This window comes from Emys orbicularis, chromosome 8 (assembly GCF_028017835.1).
Source record: "Emys orbicularis isolate rEmyOrb1 chromosome 8, rEmyOrb1.hap1, whole genome shotgun sequence".
Lineage (NCBI taxonomy): Eukaryota > Metazoa > Chordata > Testudines > Emydidae > Emys > Emys orbicularis.
Genome location: NC_088690.1, coordinates 39102325 through 39122903, shown reverse-complemented (window position 1 = coordinate 39122903; position 20579 = coordinate 39102325). Strand labels below are relative to the sequence as shown.

General features: G+C 40.1%; 1 protein-coding gene across 1 annotated transcript in view; it reads left to right on the top strand.

The window, feature by feature from the left end:
• Window positions 1-16663, top strand: part of SASS6 (SAS-6 centriolar assembly protein) — a 30119-nt gene extending 13456 nt beyond the window's left edge. The window contains exons 10-17 of the mRNA XM_065409601.1: window positions 5153-5242; window positions 5341-5520; window positions 6649-6730; window positions 8782-8915; window positions 10731-10856; window positions 13107-13201; window positions 16346-16440; window positions 16563-16663. Of these exons, the coding sequence (XP_065265673.1) occupies window positions 5153-5242; window positions 5341-5520; window positions 6649-6730; window positions 8782-8915; window positions 10731-10856; window positions 13107-13201; window positions 16346-16440; window positions 16563-16663 (903 nt within the window). The remainder of the gene's footprint in view (window positions 1-5152; window positions 5243-5340; window positions 5521-6648; window positions 6731-8781; window positions 8916-10730; window positions 10857-13106; window positions 13202-16345; window positions 16441-16562) is intronic.
• Window positions 16664-20579: the final 3916 nt, after the last annotated feature.

Below are 20579 nucleotides of genomic sequence, written 5' to 3'. Positions count from 1 at the left end.
CCACTTTTTTCTACTGGTGCTGCCACCTACAAAGTGATGTTGAAGATGATGATATTGGGGATTTCTCATTGGTTTCTCAAATTCTGGTTCAGGTTTTCCCTCCTCACTATCAGAGGAGTATTTTTCTGGAGACTGCTAGGGAGGTGGAACATATTTGAGAGGCAGCCTCAAGCTCCATCCTGGTGGTATGAGCACTCGTGGATGGGCCCACTCAATTGCTGTAATGGGATCAATTGGTGGTATATTGCCAAAAATTCTTTAGGACCCCTAGCATCACTCATCGCCATGATAAGGCTAAACAATCTCCCCCATCCTCTCTTGAAGCTCTGAACCACAAGGAGAGACTTTTGAGGAGCAGGAGGCGAGAGCAGGCAACAAGGTCACCCTGCTAACAACATCTCTTCATCCCAAGATAAAGCAGTTATGATTCCTTCACCATCCCAGGCTGATGACTTCAAACAGTTCCAGGAGCTCATTGAAAGGATAGCAGACTCCTTACAAATACAACTTGAGGAGGCTAAGGAATCACAACGTAAACTGCTAGATATTCTGCATACAGCATCATCTGCCCGAATTGCACCTATTAATGAGGCTCTGCTGACTCCTGCAAAAGTAATCTGGCATACTCCAGCGACAGTACCATCCACCTGTAAGAAATATTAGGTTCCATCTGAAGATTTGGAGTTTTTTCTCATCTCTCTCCTAACTCCCTAGTTGTCGAGGCTGTATGTGACCGTGGAAGGCAGCACCATTCTAAATCAATGCCATATGACAAAGATCAGAAGCGTCTTGAGTTATTTGGTTGCAAATCATATTTGACTGCGACTCTATTTAAAATCACTATCAAGTGTTGATAGCAAAATATAATCACACCAACTACACAGACTTCAATTTGTTTATTGAGCATTTGCCACCAGAGCAGAGAGACTAATTTTAAGCATCAGAGGGGTAGCCGTGTTAGTCTGAATCTGTAAAAAGCAACAGAGGGTCCTGTGGCACCTTTAAGACTAACAGAAGTACTGGGAGCATAAGCTTTCGTGGGTAAGAACCTCACTTCTTCAGATGCAAGTAATGGAAATTTCCAGAGGCAGGTATGAATCAGTATGGAGATAACGAGGTTAGTTCAATCAGGGAGGGTGAGGTGCTCTGCTAGCAGTTGAGGTGTGAACACCAAGGGAGGAGAAACTGCTTCTATAGTTGGATAGCCATTCACAGTCTTTGTTTAATCCTGATCTGATGGTGTCAAATTTGCAAATGAACTGGAGCTCAGCAGTTTCTCTTTGGAGTCTGGTCCTGAAGTTTTTTTGCTGTAAGATAGCTACCTTTACATCTGCTATTGTGTGGCCAGGGAGGTTGAAGTGTTCTCCTACAGGTTTTTGTATATTGCCATTCCTGATATCTGACTTGTGTCCATTTATCCTCTTGCGTAGTGACTGTCCAGTTTGGCCAATGTACATAGCAGAGGGGCATAGCTGGCACATGATGGCATATATAACAAACTTATTAATTACTAACTACTATCACTACAACTAGCTAGCTACGTAAAAACTATGGGAAAAAAACCTAGTTGAAATAAGCTCAACTCTGACACTTTTGAGGCTCCATCTTAGCCCAAGGCAGCTGAGAAAAAACTGAAGGCGGTCTGCCCACGCAGCTCTATTCAGCCACAGTGCAGAGTAGAATGCATGTAAGAGCCAAACGGGCACTGCTACCTAAAATCTCTGATAGAAGATGCAATGGGGCACATGCACAGTTGAAGTGGAGCACCCATAGGGACACTACTAGAAGAACCACCTCACTAATTTTCACTAATTAGTGAAAAACTAATCCAGTTTTTAAATAAACAGAAAAATCCAGTCTCATATGTCAGCAAAGATCTAATAGTGGGTTTTAGAGATCATATCAGAAGGATACTCCATCCACTTTACTTCCCTTCCCCCATCCCTTTTCAGATACCCCTTTCACGAGCATCTTCTAATACAGGAAATGACTTCCTTCTGAACTTAGATGCTCTAGAACCAGTTTTGTACAACACAGAAGGAAGGGGTTCTATTCCAGGTACTTGCTGGTTTCTCAACAGGTTTGTGAAGATACAAAAATTCAAAATAAACCAGTCAGGTATATATTTCCGTATAGTGATTCACTCATCCTACAGGTCAAAACCATTTTCAATACAGAATGCGTCCATTTGATTTCTCTTCCACTTTCAGAGTGTGTTTGAAGGTTCTGTCAGTGATAGCGGCTTACCTTTGCAGAAGAGGAATCCTAATATTCCTATATCTCAACAATTGGCTGCTAAAGGGGAACTCTTACCACGGTGGCCATTCAAAAGGCCATAGCACTGTTTCTTGACCTGAAACTGCACTTAGATGTTCAGAAGTCCACCTTGATACAGGTGCGAAGATTGGAGTTCATAGGAGCTTATCTCCAGGCAGTAGCAGCCAACGCCTACCTCCCAACGCATAGGTTTACACCCCTAACTAGTTAAGTTACGATAGTCCAATCCCCAGCCATCTGTCAAAAACAGTCTGCAGTTGTTGGGGCATATGGCATATGGCATACTTTTGTGATAAGCCACGCAAGTTTGCACATGTGCTGCCTCCCTGAGTGGCACAGAACTGTTTATTTGCTGAGTAAACACAGCTTGAACAAACTATTCTTGGTTCCTACTGCTGTGAAGAAGTCCTTTGGCCGGTGGAAAGACTTTCACAACATCATCTTTGCTCAACTATCTCCAACAGTCATAATAAGAACAGATGCATCCCTGTTGGGATTGGGGGAGCACATCTTACTAGAAACTGCTCAGGGCACATCAACTCCACATCAACTTGTTGGAACTCAGGGCAATCACAAATGCTTGTCTCCATTCTATGCTGTTGAGCGGGGCAAATATGTGAAGATTATGATAGACAATATGTCATGCATGTTTTATATCAACTATCAAGGGAGAGCGAAAGCCGTGAGATTCTGGAATTGGTGTGTGTGAAGTCATGTCAGCATCTCAACAGCTTACTTTCCCAGCATTCAAAACATCACCGCAGATAGCCTCAGCAGATGCTTCTCTTGGGATCATGAGCAGGAGAGAGATCCCATTGTACTCCACTGCATATTTCAATGTTGGGGCATCCCATAGATAGACCTGTTTGTCATGGCCAGAAACAGGAAGTGCTTCCAGTTCTACTTTAGGGGGGGACTGGGCCACCACTCCTTGGGAGATACCTTTCTCCTTTGCTGGATGTCGGGTCTATTGTATATGTTTCATCCAACTCCTCTAATATCCAAGGTGTTGATCAAGATAAGGAAAGACAAGGCCAGAGTTATTCTGATGGTTCCAACGTGGCCAAGACAGACATGGTTTCGTTACCTCATCCAGTTGGCTGCTTGTCAATCAGTCGAGCCTCCAGACTGTCCCTCATCTTCTCTCAGGATGTCTGTCAGATTCTTCACCCCAGCCTTGGGGTTCTTCACCTAAAATCATGGCTGATCACTGGTTCACTGGGCTAGAAACAACCTATTCTGAGGTAGTGAGAAGAGTATCATTACATAGTAGGGAGCAGTCTACCTGTAATAGCTAACTACAAAAGTAGATGAGATTTAGCCTCTGGTGTGACCTAAGACACCATTCACCTGCATCCTCTTTGCTGTCAGATCTACTAAATTACATCCTAAACTGAAAACAAGTTGTTTTTTTAAGTTCCATTAGGGTACCTTGGGCAGCTGTTACGGGCTTTTCAGTGTACACACATCTGATGACTGCAAGTCAAATGTCCACGAGTCAAATATCCTGCCCCTGTTTGGGACCTCAGCTTAGTCTTAGATGCTTTACAAGACCTGTCTTTGAGCCAATGGCAACCTGTTCTCTACTTATCTATGAAAACAACCTTCCTGGTAATCATTACTTCTGCTCAACTCTTTGAGCAGATAGAGACTCTGATGGCATATTCCTGCTTTGCAGTATTCTTCAAGGACGAGGTCACATTGCAACCACATCCCAAATTCTAAAGCTGTCATCTGACTTGCACGTTTACCAATCTATTCTTCTTCCAGTTTTCTTTCCTAATCCACACCTGAATAAGTGTGGTATTATGTACATTTTGATGTCAGGAGGGCATTAGCCTTATACTTGGACAGGACAAAGCCATTTAGAAAATCTCCTGGGTTGTTTGTGTCTTTTGTAGAAGATCTAAGGGATTTCCAGTTTCCAAGCAAAGACTCTCTAGGGCACTGGTTCTCAACCTATTTGCCATTGTGGGTAGCATATGCAACTCTTTCTGTGTTATGAGGGCTGCATCCACACTATATACTACCTGTGTGGCCCTGAGGGTGTCACGGGGGCTGCAGCTGTGTGCTGTTTGGACCACGAGTTGAGAACCACTGCTCTAGATGGATATCTGTCTGCATTACGTTTTGCTATCAGTCCAATCATCTCCAGCCTCTTTCCAGAGTACTCCCATTCAACGAGACCTCTTTCTACTTCAATAGCCTACCTTAAGAAAGTTCCCATTGCTGAAATATAGTAAAGCCACAACTTGGACTTCCATACATAGCTTTTCTGAACATTCTGCAGTAATTCGTGACTCAGCTTCTGATGCTGTTTGGCTCTACTGTACTGTCTTCGATTTTTGGATTAGACTCCAAAGCCCTTCCCCCTCCTTAGAGGGTACTGCTTGGTAGTCACCTGAAGTGGAGCACCCATAGGGACACTATTTAAAGAAGGAGAGGTTACTCACTCTGTTCAGTAACTAGTTCTTTGAGATGTGTCCTCCTATGGGTGCTTCACTACTCCACGTCCTTGCCCTCTGCTTCGGATTTCTCTGCTGTGGATCTTTGTGATAGAGAAGGAATTGAGAGTGGGTCGCCTGCACAGATCTATTTAGCCGTGTTGGAGAGTACTAGGCATAGTAGAGCGCATGCATGGGCCAAACAGGCACTGCTAGCTAAAATCTCCAATTTGGAGGTGCATGCCCACCTGAAGTGGAGCGTTCATAGGGACCACATCTCAAAGAACTACAGTGATTGCACAGGGGGAGTAAACCTCTCCCTTCTAATGCAAACTTTAACAAGCTTGATCTAAATCTGATTTAAGTATTGTGCTTTTCTTTTTTAAGAAGCACAAAACCTTGCTAATGGGAAAACTTTTTGATTTTTGAAGGTGATACTAGAAGAAAATACAGAGAAGAAACAAGTTCATGTAGGAAAACTTGAAGCAACAATAAAATCATTATCAGCTGAACTTCTTAAGGTTTGTTTAAACATGAAATTGTCCTAATCATGGGATTTCTTCATTTAATTTTATGCATTGTTGTTTAATTTAGAAAGGACTTTGATGTTGTTTAATAGGCTAACGAAATTATCAAGAAGTTACAAGGAGATTTGAAAACTCTAATGAGTAAATTGAAATTGAAAAATACAGTAACAATTCAGCAAGAAAAACTCTTGGCTGAAAAAGAAGAGAAACTACAGAAAGAGCAAAGGGAACTGCAGGAGACTGGACAATCTCTTAGAGTAAAAGAGCAAGAGGTAACTTAATGCATTATCTTAAGCTTTAGTGCTGTAACCACTTATGTATGTGTTTTAAGCATGTGTTTGCAGGATTAGCCTTGAATTGCTGTCTATAAAACTGAATGACTTTACCCATTTATTAAATGGTTTATTGAAACATAGAATTCTGGCAAATGTTAGTGTAGTGTATTTTTCTGGTTGATTATAGCATAGAGGGAATAGAGAGCCCAGTTGAAGCAAAATTCTCAAATTTTAGTAGCCGTGCTAAATTTGACAAATTGTGAAGTCCAATAAAAATAGCTAAAATAATTACAAACTTAATGTTTGGATCAATATGCTTCTGACCTAAAGAGACATTCAAATTAAAAAATAATCGTTATTTTTTTAAAGAGAGATTTTCTTGTATTACTTAGATAAAATATGAAAGATTTTTTTAAAAATCTAAGTTTCACCCACTGTTTATGCTTTATACTTTGTTTGCATTTGGTATTTTATTCAGTTTTGAGCATGAAAACAAACTGGTCAGTTCAGTTTCTGATTCTCTTGCATGTTTAAAATAAAAAAAAAAACCCACAAACACTTCATGAATGTGGTTTGGAACTGCAAACTTCATATCTGGACAGAACTTCCAGCAAAGACAGCCGGGGTTCAGGGCCATATCAGATTTCAGTTACTATTCGAGTTAGCTTTTGTTAAAAGATTTGCTAACTCCTACAATGAAAACTCTTTACCTTGTTACCCCTTTAAATACAAATAGAGAGAGGATACTAGATTTGTACAGGGCTAGAATTTACAGAGTACAAAACGTTCAGTGAATACAGAGTGTACAGAGCTATGAATCAACATACTTCTGAAGGGCAGAAACAGGCAAAAGTTGAGAGAGAGATTTTCAAAGGCATAAATAGTTGCCCAATGCCAACTGACACTTGTGCCTTTGAAATCAATGCCAAGAAAAAAAGGATCTTTTCATTGTGTAGTCACACCCCTTTTGTACTATGATTAATTTTGAATCTAAATAATCATTCAGTGTTGCTTTAAGCTCAACTGTACTTCTAAATCCTTGATATTTATTTACACTTATTTTCTTCAGTTTTTAATTGACATTTCTTGATTATGCTTGACGTAATTAGTATGGACATATTTCAGGTCTGCAAGTTGCAAGAACAGTTAGAAACTGCAGTACAAAAACTGGAAGAAAGCAAGCAACTGCTAAAAACCAATGAAAATGGTAGGTTTACAGGATTCCTTCTTTAGGTCTCCCTGTTTTTGTTACTCGTGGGGGAATTCTGCACCACTGCGCATGCGCAGAATTTATGATCCCCTCAGATTTCTTTGCTTCCCTGCAGAAAATGACTTTCTGATTGGGAAGCCACAAGAGTGGTCATGCCACCCTCCCCAGCAGTATGTTTTGGGTGCTCAGGGCAGCTGGCAGAGAGGTGAATCACTGTGGGGCAGGGGGCAGGACTGGGGAAGACCTGGCACCGGATTCAGCTGCTAGTCCCAGCTGGGCTGGGGGAGGACGGGACTTCCTCTTTCCCTGCACAGCATCTGGGGCCGTGTCAGACCCACTCCCAGATTTCTCCCCTGGCTGTCGGGAACCACCCGCACCTGGATTCCCCTGTAGAGTCCCATTACCGTTGCACCCAGAACCCCCCCAACAAGCCCCTGTGCATCTATATCCCCCTTCACACCCAGATCCCCCACTGAGCCGCCTGCACCCAGATTGGCCCACACAGAACCCTCTCAACCCACACCTGGATTGCCTCGCCACTAAGTCCCTCCACACTTGGATCCTGCTTTGCTGAGCCTGCCTGCCCCACACCTGGTGCATCTGGGGTGTTTCTGGGGCAGGCCCTGTTCTTGTGCTGTGTCAGGGTTGGGTGCAGCCTCATCGCTGAGTCCATGTTCTCTGGGGAAGCTGCACAGTGATCTCCCACCTCTGTGCAGCCAGTGGTCTGTGCTCCCCAATGCCATGCTGGAGTCTCCACATTTATTTGACAAATAAAATTCGCAGAATTTTAAAATACTGTGCGCAGAATTCTTAATTTTTTTGGCACAGAATGCCCTCAGGAGTAAAAATTTGTATTAAAAACATTTTATTTCATTTTGAAGCTAGAAAGATTTGCTCATTTCTATCACGGCATACTTGTGATTTCCTGCTGTTCCCCTCCGCTCCCGCCACCCCACAGCCCACAAGGATCAAACAATTTAGTAACCTCTGAGTTCATGTTTCCCGTGTATTATAGTAGCCCTAATTTTGTTTGGTGTGGTTCTTCACATAAAACAGAATTTCCCTTACAACTTTCTAAGTGTTACAGTTTAGAATTTGAAAAAGTTTACATGTGATTCTAAATTTAAGCTACATGACCACATCAGTTAAAACAAGAATTGCACAGCTAAATTACAAATTGATGCTTTGAAAACATAGGCTCCAATCGTGCATCCTACTAATACACATGCTTAACTTTAAGCAGGTAAACAGTTTCATTGAAGTCCATGGGAAAGCTTACATGCTTAAAGTTAGTATGTTTTTAGATGTCTTACTCCTTATGGGGCATAATCCAAAGTATATTGAACTCCATGAACTTAAATCCAGCTCCGGGGTCTCTAATTATTAAATGTTTACCTCCCTATAGTTTGTGGGTTCTAATTAATACTTAATTTTTCATAGAACAGCAATAGAGTAACAGGTTATAATAATGGAAATTTAAAAGATGACTGTGCTCTTTAAGGTGACCTGATTTTTTTTTTTTTTTTTTTAAGCCATCTTTAGCTGTAGATGTTGAAGGGGAAAGTTAATCAGACTTGGCATCTTTGAGAGATGGGACTTTGTGGGGGGGAGGGGGCAGCAGGGGCCATGCGTGACTTTCCTTGCAATCCTCCTGGTTGCTGCAGGCCACTGTGATGTCAGACACTGGAACTGAGAGAACAGAGACTGTCAGTACTCCCATTGTGGCTTGTGATCCTGCTGCCTGACTTGAATGCAGATGGTATGAGTTGTTCCTGCAGTAGAGGGAGCAGATTGGGACAGGACAAGGAGTCTGGTACTGAAACTAGGGGAAAAATGTTTGGGGGAAGGGGGCAGATCAGATGAGAAGCCCAGAGGGGAAGGGGTAAAGAGACTGGGACATCAAAATTATGTTTTGTTCACTAATATAACATGAAATAGAATCATTCACATGATTTCTTGATGTAATTTGTGTTAGATTTATAGTACTAATAAAAAGGATGGAAAACAAAATGCTTGAAAATTAGAGTTTTACTCCTTTTTCTATATAGTAATCACATGGTTAAATAAGCAACTGAATGAAATTCAGATGGCAAGAAAGCAAGAGATATTGGGAACTTCTACCATTCCACTTACACATTCAAGCAATGGCACTATTAGAACTGGCACTTCACCTCACAATATGGTAAGCTATCCACTTATAAAACTTGGTACATTCTGTACATTTTTAGAAATAAAGATACACGCCAAGTGAAGTGCTTATAGTACCTAGGAGAAATGCTTTGGTATTCCTTTTGCCCCGTAATTGAATTTTTCTCATCATGTTGTGCACTGTTGTTAATGGATGCAACAAAATTACTAGTATCATAAATAAGAACTTCCTAAATTCTCAATAAGCAATAAAAACTGTTAAAATGCACAGATTTGTGTAATGCATTTGGGCTAGTGAAATAGCATATGCTTATAATTGCATGCATCTACACGTCTAATATTCTTAAGATCCTTTTCTAAAATGAGTCAAGAATGTCCTTCTCAAACAGTCCATTATACTGCACTTACACCAAACACCAGAAACTGTATGTGAATAGAAAGATAGGCTATATAACACATGCTAGACATGCTGCCAAGCAGAGGTCATAAAGTATTCTGGGTTGCTCTTTATATAACTACCAGTTATTTACCAGGTGGAAGGGGATGTAGAGGTATTTTCCCTCTGCCTGGAGGACCTAGAGCTTCTGCTAATCTGGTTTAAAAAAAATAATATATATAAACTACATGCAGAATGTCCCTTTCACTTTTGAATTTAACATGAAATTAGAATTTAAAAATCTGCAAACACACGGAAAAGAAAACTATTACAACACTAATAGAAATTGCATAAGAAAGTGTGGGTGTGTCTTGCTGCTAGGCATCTTCATACTTCTAGAAATGGTTACTAACAAATGTTCCAGATAGTCATTAATTTGTACATGAACATAGTTTTTTAACTTAGGGCTAGTGAGGTATTTTGAAGAGCACAAGGGAAGTGAGGAGTAAAAAATTCTCATAAAATGCTCTTGTTTAAAGAGACCAAATTAAAGTAGGCCTGCTGGCTCTTGAGATGTGTGGTGATGCTTTCAAGGAGTTCTCAAATCTATCAATCAGTGTTTATTTGGTGGTTTCATTATTTTTTTGGTTCCACATATTTAGCACGTGCCCATTTTACCTCGGCTAGCAGGTTTTACTTATCTATTGTTCTGTTCCCCTTCCAGTAACTAAGGCCTGTAGATCTGCAGCCGTTTAATCTTAAAAAAAAACAAACAAACAAAAAAAAAACCTGTTTGCATTGCTACATTTCTCTTTGATGCACAGAGCCTTGTGTCACTTACATACACTTGTAATAAGCGTATAATCAAGAGTATATTAGTCAAATCTTGTGGTTTGTTGTTAGAGGAAAAGTGGTAGTAAAATAATGCTTACCTTGTCTAGTATCCATTCACTTTCTACATGTATTCCTTTTAAGAATGTAAGCATAGGAAAACATGCTTTTTCCTGTACTTTAGTCACTATAATGTATAAACATTAATTTGTAGTAGTAATCTGTGATTACAAAGGTCAGTTTTAAATTTTTACATCTATGGTCAGTGAAATTAAATGTCATTGATTACCGGTAAGAATATGAATACCTAGCTCTTTTATAGCACTTTTCATCAGCGGATCTCTAAGTGCTTTACAAAGGAGGTCTGTATCATTATTCTCATTTTACAGTTGGGGAAACTGAGATACCAAGAGGTGAAGTGACCTTCCTAAGGACACCCAGTAAACCAGTGGCAGAGCTAGGAAGAAATCTTAGGTCCCCTGAGTCCCAGTTCAGTGCTCTTGAATGTCTGGGTTCTACTTTAAGTGAACCACTATTAAAAAGAAAAATAGATTGCTGGAACTAGAGATGCATAGATTTTGATTTTCTACTGTTGCACTGCTGTTTCCTTCTCTGTCTACATTTTATTTTTCTCTCTCACAGCTTGACAACAGACTCCGTTTTACTAGCTCAGGAATCAGTTACCCCATCTCTCCGGTATGCGCTTTCCAAAACTTTCCAGAAACCGCACCTGTGAAAAGTGCCAACCAGCAGGTTTCAGGACCAAAGGCAGGCATTTACATTTACTCTTATTTTATGCTCAAGACACACATTTCTAATCATATATTTCTGAACAGTTTGACTTGGATATGCTATGTGATATGGTTTTTATATTGAATGACAGCAAGAATTTGGCTATAACCACTAAATTATTATAATGGTAATAGTACCTGGCATTTTCAAAGCAGTTTACAAACCCTAATTTTCATGACTCTCCTGTAAGATATTTTCCACCTTGTCATGAATTCTCCTTTGAACAAAAGCTACACAGCAAATTAGTTGTAGCATTAAACCTAGAACACGAGAATTCCTGGCAGTTACCTCTGGTTTTTAGTCTAATATACCACGCTGCCTCCCAAATGTAACTTCCCTAATTTCTATTTGATTATAGTAAATGTCCTACTGTAAACTAGTGAGAGAGAAGTTCTCAAAGTCAGCAAGATTCCCTTTTCAGTTGTTCAGTTGTTCCTTTGTATATCTTCGTGTTTCTTTATTCCTTACAGAAGTAGTTTGTAGTACACAAAACACTTCATATATTCTATACAATTTGGGATTGAAATTACTATGGCTCAGTGTCATAGCATCATTATTTCAGAGTATCCTGATGGTACGGGGTGGCCCTGCAGGCATCCCACTCTCTGATGCCTCTTCTCAGGGTTCCTCAAGAATACTTCTCCAACACTCTTAGGCTAATAACTAAGGCTAAGGTTTTTGTCATGGTTATTTGTAGTAAAAGTCATGGACGGGTCATGGGTAATAAAGAAAAATTCATGGAAGCCCATGACCTGTCCCTGACTTCTACTAAAAATATCCATGACAAAATGGGAAGCAGTTGTGGGGGGCTGACTGGGAGCTCCAGGGGTCCCCACCACCTGAGCTTGGAGCTGTGGGGTCCCCCTGCCACCTGCAGGGTGGCGGGACCCTGCAGTTCCCAGCCACTGCAGGCTGAAGTCACGGAGGTCTTTGGAAGTCACAGAATCCATGACTTCTATGACAAAACCGTAGCCTTACTAATAACACCCATGTCATGGAGTAATATAGTAATAGGGGCACCTCGAATCACAAACTAAAGTTCAATACCGTAACTCAAAAGGGTCGGGCTTTGCCACCGCCTTAGATTCCAGGCTCTATTGTCCTTCAGACTAGAGGGCTCTCAGATTTAACTGTGGAATCCCCTCCTAGAGTTCAAACGCTCAGACCAAGCAATAATGCAAACAATGGCTGCCCACATTGGGCTTAATAAAAGTCCCATGTCCCTCCTGGATTATATCTCAGCTCCCTGCCCTTGTACGTGAGAGTGGCCAAAGAGGTGTTTCCCTGGGTCTTCCTCTTGCTCCAGCATCTCCTTCTGCTACCCAAGCCCCCTGGCTTCTGGCCTGTCTTCCTATTCCCAGAGAGGACCTGCAAAACTTTCTGCTCTCTGCAGCCTCTTCCTGCCTTTTCCTGCTGCTCTTTATGGATAGGCTTGGAAGGATCAGATTTTCATCAGTAAATGTCAATTTCACCCTCCTCCTCCCCCCCCCCCCCCCCCAGTAATTGTCTGATTCCCCCATACTTTGAAAATTTAAATTGATTACATTTAAAAAAAAAAAAAAAAGCTTAAATGAATAATGTTATCCAGTGACATGGTTTTTTAAATGGATTCTGCTGAGCCTCTTTTTGGGAGAACACCTGTCCCCTGCTCAGCTGGATCAGGTTAATGAACAGGGCTAGCTTGGCCCCGTCCTCTTAAAGGGGCACCCGATTAAACTCAGCAAAAGGCTTATCTTACTAAAAACAATCAAACTTGATGTTTCAGAAAAAACACAGAATACCGAAGACACCAAAACTTTAAACAAAGGCTTTCTTGGGAAATATCAGCTTTCCTTTGGCATAACTGACTTCAATCAGATACTAGTCCGCCTATATTAGTGGGCTGTGAGCTGCTGCTCTACCCTAAATCTTAAATTTAACATTAACTTAAATATTTGAGAAGCAGCAACTATTTCCTGTTTTTATTGGATACCAAACCATGTTGATATGTATCAGTAATTCACCCTGTGCTATCATACATACACAGCAGACTTGTCATCTGAATTGCGTCTTTGTTTTATATCTATACTATTTTATTTGTTAAGCATTTGCTAAACATGGTGTGGAACCTTATTTCCCTGAAGTGCTCACAGTTTGATAAAAGTCCTCAGTCTATACATTTTCTTGGTGCATAATAATATCTGGATCCAAAATGCTGAATGTGTGAAACCTTTGATCTTTTGGCAGGTTCAGTTTAACGTGCAGCTTTCAAAAACTAATAAAAGTTCAGACATTCAGCCAGGATTTCCTATTGCAACTGGTCATTCAACAAATATAGAAAAGTGAGTATCATGATAATTGTGTCCATAGAAATTATTTTGAGGCCCAATTTTCAGAGACACCTCAGCCCAGCCTTTCTAAAATTGTTGGAAATTTTTTCCAAAACAGTTTTTTATGCCCAAGTTTGTGAATACACATTGTATTATGTTCAAGTGAGCATGCACAGACTTACTCACAAAATAAACCTGTATTTTAGAGGCTGCTTTTGAAAATGTGGTCCTCTGTCCAAGTGTCTTTGGAAGTAATTTTTTTTGTTTTATGAAGAGTTCTGAAGAAGCCATATTGCATTTCTAGTGAAATATTAAATTCTCTTGTTTGCAGATTTACCTATCTCCACAACAACAACAAAAGGCTTGTTCGGCTGTCAGTCAGTGCCTTTTTAAAGTAGTCTAATTTTTTCATTATTCAGCTCTCTTGGGATACACTACACAAACCAAACTTTGTCAGACAGCACTAGTGACTTTAAATATGGCTGTACCTGACCCCGTATTGCGACAATTCTGTTCTTCAGTGGAGTTCCACAATAGCAGTGATATTGGTATGTGGGAGTATCAGCTTAATGGGGGCCAGCTACTCTGGAAATGGATGCCATAGTGACCTGAAAAGTGGAGTGAAGGCAATGAATGTTCGTTTGTCAATATGCTGACTGCCCTAGCAAGTCTGGCTAGTGATGGCATTCAGAACCTATTGCTTAAAGTGATGTGACTGTAATAATTCCATTTGCAGATGACATCTGGTTTCTTTATTCCAGTTTACCAGGGTGGTTTTAGAAATCATACAATGAAGGAGGTAGGCCCAGTGGGATGAGTAAGTGAAAACATTAAGATCTGGCTGCACTGCATATTTTAACTGCATTTAACCAGTTAATTACATGGTTAATCCCAGTTATAGCACTAAAGTGTCTTAGACTGGCAAATGTCTTCCTGAGACAAATTTTGCAAACGGTTTTTGTGGTGTAGATAGGACCTCCTCTAACTGTATCTTATCTCAGTTGGCTCTACTTTCCAGCTCTCCACTGCTCTGTGGGGGATGTCCCAGAATGCATTGCTCTGGGTAATGCTGGCATTGCTCTGTGTCTGTGCCCTTTGGGAATGCTTTCTTCTTCTGAGTCTAAGAAAGCACTGATCCAAAGACCTCTTGGCACTGTTATAAATGTGGATGAACAAACCTGGTTGTCATGTGGTTTTGAGGTGGAAAACGCTGCCATGCAGACAACTGTCATATTTGTTGTAACTGGGTTGGATGAGTGTCAGACTGGTTACAAAAACAGTTGTTTGCTGTGTAGACATGGCTGGAATATTGAATCTATATAAAAGTTATGAAATAAAATGTAAACATTTTATGTAGTACTACGTAAACTTAACATTGAGTAATTGTCCATGTAGATCCCACACTAGGTATCCATGCATGCGAAATCAGAATCTTTGAACAGCAGTGTTCATTGGAGCTGTGCCTGGCACTCATTATGTCCTCGTACCTTCCCCATCTGAGGGCAGAGCAGTCCCATGCATCCCTCTTAGTGCTTGGCAGTTTGCATCACCGCCATTGCTGTTATAGTGGATTCAAAGCTCTCAGGCTTGAACTCCCTGTTCATTGTGCGATGGACTCATTCCCTGCAGAGACAGACATATAGCCATTGTTTATTCCAGGGGTCGGCAACCTTTCAGAAGTGGTGTGCCGAGTCTCCATTTATTCACTCTAATTTTAAGGTTTTGCGTGCCAGTAATACATTTTAATGCTTTTAGAAGGTCTCTTTCTAGAAGTCTATAATATATAACTAAACTATTGTTGTATGTAAAGTAAATAAGGTTTTTAAAACGTTTAAGAAGCTTCATTTAAAATTAAATTAAAATGCAGAGCCCCCAGACCGGTGGCCAGGACCTGGACAGTGTGAGTGCTACTGAAAATCAGCTTGCGTGCCGCCTTTGGCACATGTGCCATAGGTTGCCTACCCCTGGTTTATTCTGTTTAAGCAGAAGCCCCTTGTTTGACAGTTGTGCTATCTGCTTGTCAAGACGGAGAAAATCCAGGGTCAGTTGGCTAAAATTACTACTTCTGGAGCAGTCTGAGGGGCACTTCAGACCCAGAACAACAGGTATGAGGCTCTTCCACCTCTGAGTCCCAGTCAGTCAGCACTTCTGTAAGCCAGAATGCAACTCTTTAAGACCAGTACCAGTAAAAGATCTGATAGGCCATCCACAACTGCCAGAAATCAGCTTGGCACCGAAGGCTGGTACTGCCTCCAAGGTAAGATAAATTGGAACACTGAACCAAACATATTTCCAGGCATCCATCTATATCTTGGGATCTAAATATCCTCACAGGTCTCATGAAGTTCCCCTTTAAACTCCTCTCTGAATGTTCTCTCACTACTTTACTCTCAGATCGCTTTTTTGGTGGCCATTACATAAGCCAGGTGGGGGAGTGAACTTCTGTCCCTCATGGCTCATCCCTCTCCCTTATTATACTGTTTCATCGAGATGCCAAACACTGTGCCTGGACCTGGCTTTGAGATCAGATGCCAAATTGGGAAAGGCATTGTTTAGTGAGTGAGCTAGGACTACTCATTCCCACCTTCCAGATGAGGTACTGTTGGCCAGTGACTTAGAATGGGATCCACATGGACAAATAATTGAAGAAAGAACCTGTGGTTCTTATGTTTTGTCTGAGTAGCTCCCACAAGCACCCTCCATTCTTGCTCCTTGGAGTCTCCTCTAGATGAGAATCTGGATTAGTGAGAAACTGGAGGGATTGTTGTGGCCGCCCTGCCACTTGTACCCCCATCTGAGGGAATATATGCTGGGTACAGGCATGATCCCAACAGACACTGCTGTTCAGATTACAGTCTTGCATGCACCATGGATTAAAATATCTCAAAAGTACCACAGTTACTGCAAGGTAAGTAACCATTACATTGCTATTGTTTTAGCTCCTGCATTGATGATGATATGGTAAAAACAAGTATTTGAGATGTCTTTTAGGTTGCTGCTGCTTCAGTCAGTCTTAATCTCTTTGAAGGGCCTTTACTTTAGGCCCTGAAGTATATTATGAGTGAGCTTTACTGCATCAAAAACACAAGCTTACAAAATTAGGTAAAAGTGTTAAGTTTTCCTATTTTAAGCATGATTCTATTTTCTTTTGGTTAGGGGTGAGAATTTGGGATTGGAATTGAAGTATTTAAAGAAAAGAGAAGACAGCATTCCTTTACGAGGTCTCAGCCAAAATACATTTAACTCCTCAGGTAGGAAGGGCAGTAGTTCCATGAAAGTAAACAAATCTCTTATTTCAAAATGCTTTCTGCTTTAAGAAGGTGCTACTTGTACCCCCCAGAAGTTAATACTGTTTTTCCCCCCCTATTTGCAGAATATCCGAAATCCTCCACATCAACAAAAACACTAACTTCATCAAAACCCGGAATACAGTCTACAGCCTCTGCTTACTTCCCTGGATTGCAAACAACATAATCATTAGATGAAATCTTTTATTTTACCAACTATCGAAGATTTTGGATGGCTTTTAATTAAGATACTAAATACAATTATTACCCCTTAAAATGTCAGTCAAAATGTTATAGTAACTGTTTAAAATGAGTTAACTTTACCATACATTTGTATAATCTTTGGCTTTTGTGAAGAAAGCAAATTGATTTACATAAATATCAGTATACAATTCCAGCCAGAAAAGTAAAATATGGAGGGGAAAAATATTAACTACTTTAATCACATGAAAATATTATGCTACAAAACGATTGTTTAGAAATGACCATTTATAAAATGAGGCAAAGCCTTTAAAAAGGTTTATAAATGGTTATGGAGCAACAACACCCACAGAGGAGTTTTTGTGTAGTAAACAACCTATTTTAATCTTTCCCCTTGCCAGAAATCCACAAACTAATGATATTGCTAATAGTTCTATCATTATGCTGAAACTCAGTCCTGCTTGGAGTTTCTCCTTGAAAATACCTAGTAACTTTAGGATCTTGCTCCTGGAAAATGCACAGCAAGCTCTGAAGTCAGTGGTAGTTGTGTTGGGCAGTTTCCTGATATAGGAAACTTCTTTCCCCAAGTTATTCCTATATCTGTTTGGAGTTCGAATATAATTTTTGGTTTCTATACTGAAAGACATGTTTGTATAGCATTTTGAACTTACTACACTGGACTCCTTAGCCCCTAAAGCAACACTTGTGCCAGGATACCAGTGTAATAACCCAGGTCCGCTAAGACCAGGTGGTGCATTATATTCTCCTTGTACAGGATTTTGGCAGTGTGGAGCTGCATTATTCCACCAGTCACACTCCATGTATGGATGAAATATACACACTGGCATTCATCTCTGGAGAACATTTCTGTAACATGCAGAAATGTTCTCCAGAGATGAATGCCAGTGTGTATATTTCATCCATGCAGTATCTTTCAACATGCAGTATCTTTCATTGGCCTGTCCGTTGAGTTGACCTGCCACCTATGGAACACTGTTTCCTGTCAGGGTATGTCTATACTGCAATCTCAGGGTGTGGTTGAAGTCCAAGTAGACATACCTGAACTAGCTTTAATGTAGCTAGTTCAAATAAGAGAGCAGTGAAACTGCTTCACTCTGGACTAGCTCCACAAGTAATTACTCAGGATTCTGGGCAGGCCTGTACAGCCCAAATGGAAGCACCTGCTGCTGCAGCACCTTCACTGCTCCAGTACCCAAATTGGCTAGATTGGGGATGTCTACTTGAGCTATAATCACAACCTGTAATTGCAAGTATAGGCATATCTTCAGAAGCTGTTACAAGAATGTAAGGGTCGAAGGGGTGAGTACTTTGCTTCTGGCCTAGGAGTCATGTGAATTTCTTAAATTGGAAGCATATTACATTTTGTAAATGTAAGAGCTGAAGCATTGTGGGATCACTCATGTTCCTAATATAGAGACACTTCCTAGCTTTAAAATTATGCAGGACATTTATTTAATATAGGTTTCAGGTGGTTTCTTTCTTTGGCTTGGAAATGGCTTTCTTAAACCAACTACTTTTTTACATATATTCATATATTTGTGTGCAGATTTATATCTTGTGGATCACTAGTCAAATATTTAAATTAGCTACTTAAAAATGAGATCCTAAATACTTACCTTAGTAAAAGCGCACAATTGAGTTATGGCTACAAATTTCACATCTTGTCACAGCCCCTGGTTATTTTTTTCTCTCTCTCCATAGCAGATGATTCCACATACAATGGGCTAGTTTGTAATACATTGGAAATTACAACCAACTATCTGAACTACTGTCTTGTTCCAGTAATTTTATGAAGCATTAATGAGAACATCTGGAAACCATTTCATATTCTACTACTGTAATCAAAGATGCCTTCGCTGGTGACTACAGTGGTGTACAGAACATAAAGTAAATTTAACTGTACTTACCACTTAAGCTGGGGTTCATTGGTGGAATCATGCTACAACCTGAATGTGTTCTTCCACTGAGTGTCCCAGTTACATGGAAATGAGAAGTAAATTTTTCTCTGCATCTATGAACCATATTCTAATATCAAACTAGTAATTTAAAATAACAGTACAATTATAGGGAATTTTCCAATCATATCTTGAACTCAATTTATGCCCCTAGCTCCTACAATTCTGTAATGTATTGTATCAGAATCTACTCCTTCTCTTTCCCTTAATGTTTGAGTGGCTAATCCTAATTTTGCACATTACTGTCCAAATGTATATTAAACATATCTTGGAGTGTAAAATTTGTATATTTGTTTATAATCAGTTTGTATTTGTGTGTGTGTATATATATATAGTTGCTTTTGGAAATGTATATGTTAATGGAAATATTAAAATGGTTTCAGTAAAGATGTTTCTGGTCAGCTACAGTGGACTTACAGTTAAGTGGAAACATATTGGGGGGGGGAAGAGAGGTTTCACTCACTCAAATATTTTAAAACCAGAATTAGAGCAAAGTTATTTCACTACAGTCCAGACCAGAAAGTGGTACCACGTTGCCAGACAGAGCTTCATGCCCCACTTATCAAGCTGCATAGTCCAAAAATTTAGGATTTACAAAAGCTGCTCAGAACAGATAATTGAATATTTTTAGAAAATGACTAAATACACTTTCAGGCAATGCAGTAGTATTAGAAATCAGTATGAAACTTGAAGTGGGGACTAGATCCTTCAAAGGAACTTGGATAGTATGGCACCTTGCTGTCCAGTGGCATTCAGAGCCCAGCATCCAGGTGCCCTACACAATGCATGGGGAAAGTTTGAGGATTTACATCTTAAGCACCTGTCAGCTAAGCAAGATTAATTTACTGTCACTGTTTGGTGGTGGTACAGGATGGCCATGACAAATTGTCTCACATTATCCCACTCAAGTCTTTAAGACTTTGGGGTTTTTTAAACACTTACCTCAGACAGTTAGACCCAAGAGCAAGATGCCTGCACAGTTGCTACTTGTACAAAATAAATGCTCAAAGCAGCTTAGTAGCAATTTAAATGAGCAAACAGTACATTAGTAAAGTATTATACTGATGGCTTTTTCTTTTAAAAAGAAAGTAGCAGGAACTTCTAGGGGTAAAAAACTACATGCATAAAAGCTGGAGGGCAGGGTGTTTGGTGACCGTGCAGCCTGAAAAGTTACACAGAGGCCCAACTTGGATAGTGCACTACAGCCTGAGTCCATGTATTTGTATTTGGCCAGAGCTACACTCATGTGTAAGACTTTAATATCACTTGTACACAGATAGAATATAATCACTGAAATTGATTCCTCAATGTTAAAAAGAGGCAGGTATTTTAATGATAAAGTAAGAGCATGCCTGGCTGTTTTGTCAATGTCCTTCCTTTCCTGGAGGTGGCTCTGATCCTGTTGCTAAAGGTGATACCAGCTCAAGCCCTACCTGTAATTCATTTAGTAAAGGGAAGATGGTTTAAGCAGACTTGGAGACTGAATACAGGAACCAGCAGAGAAAGAATCTTATTGATCCAGTATTCGGCTGTGTACTAGATAATAGTTTGATTCTAGTAATTCCAAGCCAGACACAGCAATTTACTTTCATCTGACTGACTCTGCTTTACCCCAACACATTAAAATGCTGTTCTTTTTCAAGTGCTGTATCACATTTGATTGTTACTGATAATGAAGTTAACTTCACACCATCTGCTATTGTGGCAAGGGCATCAATGACTTTTAGCAAAGTTTAACCTAAACTAATTGCTAGAGGCTGCTGCTTGACAATACTTTCTACCTCTTTTTCTTATATCAAAGATTACTGGTAACTCCTTTTGCAGTGCTGTAGTCCAAGAAAAAAAAAATTTGAGTATAAGTCCATCTTTTAATCAGAAGTAGCCTGCTTCAGGTATGTGGCCCCTTAATTCAGTGGTAAATGAGTT